Source organism: Xiphophorus hellerii, chromosome 4 (genome assembly GCF_003331165.1).
Source record: "Xiphophorus hellerii strain 12219 chromosome 4, Xiphophorus_hellerii-4.1, whole genome shotgun sequence".
In the NCBI taxonomy this organism is placed as follows: domain Eukaryota; kingdom Metazoa; phylum Chordata; class Actinopteri; order Cyprinodontiformes; family Poeciliidae; genus Xiphophorus; species Xiphophorus hellerii.
The window spans coordinates 2,502,978-2,511,012 of record NC_045675.1 but is presented as its reverse complement, the minus strand read 5'-3'; the positions used below and the strand labels follow the sequence as shown (position 1 = coordinate 2,511,012).

The 8,035-nt window shown below is 37.6% G+C and overlaps 1 protein-coding gene across 1 annotated transcript; it reads left to right on the top strand.

Annotated features, from left to right (window-relative positions):
- Window positions 1-994: 994 nt before the first annotated feature.
- On the top strand, window positions 995-2,110 carry cart3 (cocaine- and amphetamine-regulated transcript 3). The gene is made up of 3 exons (XM_032559747.1): window positions 995-1,274; window positions 1,444-1,527; window positions 1,623-2,110. The coding sequence occupies exons 1-3, from the start codon at window positions 1,074-1,076 to the stop codon at window positions 1,728-1,730; spliced, it is 393 nt and encodes a 130-aa protein (XP_032415638.1). The 5' UTR covers window positions 995-1,073; the 3' UTR covers window positions 1,731-2,110.
- The last annotated feature ends 5,925 nt before the right edge of the window (window positions 2,111-8,035 follow it).

The following is an 8,035-nucleotide window of genomic DNA, read 5'->3' as shown; positions in this document are numbered from 1 at the left end:
TCAACATATTCTCCGTGAGAAGAACAAACTTTCTCTCAGGCTCCTTCACCCAACAGCAGTTTGATCACAGCTGATATTCAGAGATTCTTTCAGCCACTTTTCAGTGAGGCTGAAGACTAATTTCAAGCTTGAGAGGAATTATTTTGCATGTCAGACAGCGGTCTGTTGAAAATGTGATGGAACAAAAGAAGATTATGACGTTTAAACCTGGGTCATTTGCACAAGAATAACCTGAGACAGTTTAAACGCAGGGCACGCTGGAAATGAGCTACAGAGAGCTTCATCTGATGTAATGAGGGATTAAAACATCTCACTAACTCGGTTTCTATTAAAAATATGTGCAGATCTTTGTTGATATTCTGCTAATGTCAAAAAAACACAATTATTTCCATTAAATAAGAAATAGTTAAAATCACACTTGAATAAGCTTGTTCAAACAATAAGTCATTAAAAAGCATTTTAAAACTTCTTCCTGTCGTCTTCTTCATAGTTTGCGCCAGTAGCAACATCCGGCTGCCGATCACATGACTGTTGTGATACGAAAAAAGTGTTTCCATTGCAGTTTTGCCAAAACCATCTATTTCGATACAAAAAAAAACTACCTTAGCTTAGTGCAAAAACTTTTTAAAAAATGAATAGTTGCCTGTTTCAATTTAAAGAAATTAATTTTCCTCATTTCAATTTGAGCAATTTTATGGTTAATGGAAACGCAGCTACTGATGGGGATTTTTAGGGTAATTTTAAAGATTAAATGTTTTACTGCTAGTTTGAGATAATCTGGTTAGCTGAGAATAAACTCCCTGTTGTTTACACGAAGCTCCTATTTATTGCTCAAGTAATCCATTACTCTGTCAGTAACAACCCCATGCTGTTATTGTTGACTTCTCGGAGCTTTTCTTGCCCAGCAACTTTTACGGGATGACTCACCCAAGGCGGCTGTTACGCATGACAAAACGAGGGGGGTAAAAAAAAAATCAAAGAATAAGGTGGAGCAAGCAGATGGAGCATCTCACATAAAAAGGTGTTTGTCGCGGAGGACCTGAGTACTATCTGAGATCGGGGAAAAGGGCCACATGTCGCCGCGCACCGGGACCATGCAGAGCTCCAGGATGCTGAGCGGCGCGCTCCTCTGCGCGCTGCTGTTGCTCTCCGCCGGCGCCGCCGGAGCCGGAGCGCAGGGGCTGCTGGATGCGGAGTCCGAGGAGGAGCTGAGCCCCAGAGCGCTGCGGGACTTCTACCCGAAAGGACCGAACCTGACCAGTGAAAAGCAGCTGGTGAGTCCTTGCAAAAACCCGGATATTTAGATATTTTTGCGCAATTTTCACTTGAAATTTCTTCACATAAACTTTCATTTAAGCCCAATTAAAAATAAAACGGCGTAAATTGTAGTTTTTAATGTGCAGATAATAACATTTTGCATCTGAACTTTCCATTTTCTGACAGCTTGGAGCTCTCCAAGAAGTTCTTGAAAAGCTGCAGGCTAAACGACTTCCATCGTGGGAGAAGAAATTTGGTCAAGTCCCAACGGTAGATGCAAAACACGTATTTTATTGTTTCACCAAACTTTTCATATATATGTTTATAATTTAATTAAACATCTTCCGTTTTTGTCTCCCCGTCAGTGTGACGTTGGAGAGCAGTGCGCGGTGAGGAAAGGCGCACGAATCGGGAAGATGTGCGACTGTCCCCGGGGAGCTTTCTGCAACTTCTTCCTGCTGAAGTGCTTATGAGCCTCTCCGGATCGGAATGTAGCTTCGGGAAGAGAAAACTTTCACTGAATCCCTTTGTAATTACGCTCAGATTTTTTTATTTACTGCACAGCTCAGGCGCAGCTGGAGTGACTGTCCAACACTTACAACAACTGTAGAAATTGTATTATTAGGAGTAAAACGTTCCGTGTTATTTTACAACAAAAAAAAATGACATGAGGATGAGAATATCATAAAACGTTTCTGTAAATATTTACTTCAACTTCAATAAACTCAACCGGTGGGACCATAAGCACACTGTAATGTCAAACCAGCAATATTATACCCTTCATCCGCTGTGTTTTGTTTCAGCTGAATGTTTTATGTGTCATGATATTAAAGTCCTGTTGTTTTTTAAAGCAGCGGAGTGGCTGTGTTCTTTAAAAATGTGTTGAAATGAGCTGGATAATCAGGTGTTGTGACATCAAGCATCCTCAGGCTGGTCAGAAAATAAAATATCAGAAAAATGTTTAAAATTAAACCCAGACGAGCCTCAGAGGAAACGGAGATGAGCCAGAAAGTGACATCAGGCTGACACCGAGCCAGAAACACCGAGCCTCCTTTCATTTCCCCCTGGGCAGCTGCAGGATGCTGACAACAAAAATAAAAGCCTGAAATAAATCTGAAAAATAATCTATGGTTAATTAGTTGCCGCATATAATTAGTTCCCCCATAAGATTCAGTAGTAATCACATAAGCTATAAGTATTTCTGATTATGTTTCTACCAACATTCCACATGTAAAGACTTACAATTTTGAATATTTTTGTTTTAAAATAACTCAAACTCCATCAAACGTTTGTGAACAAAACATGACAGATTTTCAATAAGATTTAAGTCTGGAGTGAAGCAACATAGCATTATGCTAATTAGTAAGGCAGCATTATGCTAACAAGCATAATGTTAGGCCGTGTAGCATTATTCTAATAAAAAAAAGCATAACTACACAACATGTTGAATGTCTGGCATAAATCATATTTTGCCACGTTTATGTTCCAAAATGAGCTGTGTTTTAATTATTTACAGAAATAAGAAGAGCTGGATTTGAATAAACAATGTTTCTTATTCTAATATTCTCCTTCACCGAACAGCAACATTTGTTCTGAGAATAAATTATACACAACTGGACTCTATTTACTAATTAGCTGATTTCTTAAACCGTATTGGATTCATTTATGGCTACCACTGTGAAAGGTTGTGTACATAGTTCTGGTCTGTCAGGAAATCCCAATGAAATGCAATTCATCTTAGTGGCTGAAACATAATAAAATATGAAAACAATCAATTTGCAAAATGAAAGGAAGTACATTTAAACTGAATGATATGATTCAAATCAAACATTATCATACAGCACCATAACAGTCTGTCTTGGAGTTTCTATAATGTTTCCCTCAGTTTGTCCTTGTTCTTGACTGACAGCTTATTGAGCTTTGTGACAAAGAAAAGAGTAAAGTTTAGGTAAGAAAATGAGTTGGAGACTAAAATAGTTTCAACAGTTGATTTTTAAAACAGAAAAAAATATCCAAAATATCTGAAAATGAGCCGAGTGAGGATTAATCCATGTCGACTCTTAAACTCATGGGAAGAAACCAACAAACCTACAAACCTCGGTCTCGGTTCTGTTGAAGGGAACTCTGCTGTGGTCCGAATATGAACTCCACCCGGACACGACACCGCTCCAAAAGTAGGAAGCGGACTACAGCGCAGGGCATTCTGGGTAAATACAACAAAACAAACGCGTTAGCATAGCGCAAGTGGGAGAAATGGCTTAGTTCCTTTATCAAAATAAAAATCCTACAACCACTAAAATCTGACGGCGCTCCATTTTGTTTGCATTTCGTGAAGAAGGAAGTGCTCATTGTCTTCTTCAGAGGTTTTTGTGTCGTTTCCTTCAGTGGTTCTTCGTGCAGCGCCCCCACAGACGAGGAGGGGAACAGATTTTTCAAAAGGTTTAGATCGTATGACTCAGATATTTTGGTCCCAAACTGAACCGAGTCTATCAGACTATCAGATATGAAAATAGAAACAAGATTGATTGAAGAGAAACAAGAAACTGAAGCAAAAATAATAATAGAATTAGAAACAAATAATCAAAATAACCCAAATAACATTTGAAGCCAAGAGAAGAAAAACTTCTTCACACTGCTGCTCATGCAGGATATTTTACATTACAGTAAAATAACCCTATTATCTCCTTTATTATACATTTTCAATTTTCATTGAGTATCCACCTTTCTGTAAAAATAATATAATGTTTTGCTAATTTAAAGCCAATCGCGTGTGAAAAATACATTAAACACATTAGAAAACTTAAAACTTAGAGAAGCTGCCTGGGATTCCTGGCAGAACAGCTTTCGCAGAGGAAGTCAGACGAAGCTGCAGCTGTTCTAATCACACTCACCTGGCTCTGCTTCCTAAACCTCCAAATGAGCCAAAACTCACACCCCAACTCCAAAAGGCTGAGCTCTATTTATAAGCTCCTGAACAGCAGCTGATTTTTCAGAAAAACCAACAACAAACCAGCTGAGCCTCAGTGTAGACACTGGCAGCAGCCCTCAATTTAATTTCTCTGACACAACAAAGTGCAATGCTTCAGATAAAACATAATTATAGAGCATTCTGTGGTGTTGTAAACCGCAAACACCATCGATTTAACCGGAATTTCATGAGACTGACAATGAGTCACAAACCTTCAGCCGTTTATGCCCTCACTCTAAATAATTAACTTTTGTTTAAAGCTGTACAACCTTCATAAAAATTCGAAACAAATAGCTCATGCACCTGCAGTATAAAACTCACTTGTTTATGACTGAAAAGCGATAATTTTATTTATGATTTCAGGGGAATTGTAAACTCTTCGCAAGAAGATCATAAAAATATTTTCATCAATGAAATGTAGAAATAAAACTGCTGGAACAGATTTTGTTTTGCATATTGTTGTTATGTTTTAAAACACGGCTTTGCTCTTTTATTACTTTGGATTATTAAGAACCTCTGATTAGGGCGAAAGAAAATACATGTGGCTGCAGAAATTGGAAGTGAAATTATCCCCAGTTTTCTACGGAAGAAAATTACAGCCACTGAAAAAACCCCGGAAAGAATTTCAACTTTTTTCCCAGAATTCTATTTCTTAAAATTCAGAGTTGTTTTCTGAAAATTTGGACTTCAAATTCAGAATTCTGATATTTTTCCTCAAAATTTTTTTCCTCAAAATTCTGAGTTTTTTCAGAATTTTGACTTCAATTTCAAAATTCTGTCAATTGCCCTTCCATAGTCTTCAACGTGGGTAAAATACACAAAAAACAAAACAATGCTGACAAAAAAACAAAGGCAAAACACAAAACAATACAAAAATAGATTATAGATAAACAATATCTATAAATGGCAAAAACATGAAGTGTAAAAAAAACATATTTTACAAATAAAATATAAATAGAGGGATATTCAATTTCCACTCTCATATGCTAAATAAAATCATGTCTGACTTTCAGATTAGTGGAAATGAAAGAGTATCAATAATACAGGAATAAAGCCATAAGACGTCCTGCTTTGCATGCAAATAAACAGCAAACATCTGGAAGAACTGCTCTACTTAAACTGCTAATACTGTAATCAAAGACATAGATATGAAAAAGTACAAGTGCAGGTAAACCTGGTAAAAATAAAATATGAGTAGCTTTGGAAAGAGAATGAGAAAGTAATGCAGCTTACCAGCATGAGAAAATATCAGTCAATATCAATATCAATAAGTGGAAGAGGAGAGAAGAAAGAAAATGAAAAACAAAGATTAAAATAAATTCAAAAGTGAAGAAAACAACAAAGGGAAAAGAATTTAAATGCTGGAAAGAATGAAAATAATAATTTTAAAAAATCAAAAGAGGAGAAAGATGGAGAAAAACGAACCAGAAATAGCAAAAGAAGTAGAAGATTACTAAAAAAACAAAACAAAAGAAGATGAAGATGAAGAATAAACCATCTGCCAACAAACTGGGATCGATTTTGTGAATCTGAAGCGGCTGAAAAGAACAGAACCTTTACATTTTCAAAAAGCAAGTCAAGAATCAGAAACCAACAAAATGGCAGGACCCGAAACTCCAATAGGACCAGACTGGATCCCGAACAGTCCCGATCTGGTCCAGAGTAATCAGCATTTCAGAGACACTTAGAAAGAAGCTTTAGGTTTTTAAATTTTTACTTTTTTCACCTCAGAAATGACGACGCACCTCATCGTCCTCCACAGACTTCACAAGTTTCATCCTAACCCACGAGGAAATGAATTTAGAAATGAATAAAAAATTAAATTCATCCTCTCCACTACAGATGACAGAGTGACATAAAAAATATTAAATGTATTAGTAGATATTTCCTTTTTGTTCATGTTTTGTTCATGTCCACCATTAATGTGTTTATTCCGTATTCTCAGCTGCCTCTCATCAATGATGCACAACGTTCTGCTTGTTTCAGCTCCTAAAGTCAACAAAATCCTCCTTCCTGTTTGTTTATTTGTCCTGGAAGAAACTTTATAGTAACTAATAAATCATTGATAGCTGGACAGAAACTCACACAGAAAGAAAGAGCATTAAAATTCATATTTATTCTCACCCAAATCAGAAATTGTTGCTTATAGAACATAATTTACCCTGTGAAAATATCTGTTTCCTCTCACTTAAACATCAAAATAATTAATTTTTATCAGCTCTAATTCAAGTAGTTTTTACCTGCTGAGAAATGATTGGTTTTTTCTGCAAACGTTCACGCTTTGAGGCTTTCTGACCTTTGCTACAGAGACGGCATCAGCCAATCTGTCAAAAGCTCTCATGCTTGGATTGACAAAACATTCGTCATGATTATTATTGCATAAGTCATAGCTGCTAATTAATGTGACCTGCTGATCTTTTCTTCTAGCTCACAGAAAAATGTCAAAACTCTTAGAAAGTGTGCAGCAAAGTCATACGGGGCTTAACCAAAACTTAATCTGCAACTTTTGCATGCATCTCTGCTCCAGCACAGTCCGTTAGACTCAGTTCGACTGGGAACCAACATGTAACATTTGTTACATTTTCAGCTGCTGATTCTTTTTCTCACCGCACTGCCAAACCAAACTCTGTTCCCCTCCTCGCCTGTGGGGGCGCTGCAGCAAGAACCACAGAAGGAAACAACACAAAAACCTCTGAAGAAGACGCCTAACACAACTTCATTCTCCAAATGGAAACAAAAATAGAGTAGCGTCAGATGTTAGCGGTTGCAAGATTTCTCTTTTGTCTTTGGTAAAAGGCCATGAACCATTTGTCCTGCTAGTGCTAACCTAGCACTTTTGTTTTGATTGTATTTACCCAGCATGCCCTGTGTGATAGCCCACTTCCTGCCTTTGGAACAGTTTCCTGTCAGCTTAGTGTTGACATATGCATTCGAACCAAACCAGACTGAGACCGAACCCAAACGACACAAACCCAGACCGAAGTTTGTAGACAGAACAGAGTCTGATTTTTATGGTTGATTAGCGTTAACAACTCCCTAAACAAGTCAGAGTTTCTAGGCAAATGGACTGGAGTTGGATTAAAGCGGACTAAACACAACTGGTGTGAATGACCTCTTAAATTACCTTTTTTATAACAAATGCTTTGAATTTTGACAGCATCTTCCAGGAACAGCAGTAGAGACTCTGATCTATTCTAATGCCTGAAAATGAGACACTAACAATGCCGCAGTCACCCAGTTTACTCAAAGCCCCTGAAGCTGAAGGGAATTTAACCATCCCTAATTTTATTATTTACACTTATTTAAACATGTCTAAATGCTTCACATAAAGTGAGGCATTCATTGCTTCTCCTGGCTTCACTTTCTGATCTCCACCATTGAGTCAAGATGCAGCAGAATCAGTCGAATGATTAAAAGATTTTACTTCCATGGATTCCTGCCATTTTAGCCTCCAAACATGGCCGTCCTCAACACATTTAACTAGCAGCCTGTTTCCTATGCGCCACGCTGACTCATTAAAAGCTTTCGTCTTTTTTTATGTGCCAATGACGGCGTCTAATGAAGCATTCGGAGGATGAACCGTTCCAAGAACATTCTACCAGCGTCCTTTCATTAAATTCATCCACACACCGAGCCAATGAGACGGCAGCTTATATAATCACGTAACTTTGAGCTGCAAAGTTAGATAAGGTCATGATGCGAGTCTGTGAACAGTGCCAAGTTGTTTCAAATGTAAACATAAGAGATGAGATACAGTTGGAGGAAGCAAGCGTCTCTTGTATAAGAAATGCTTTACGGTGCGGCTCGTCA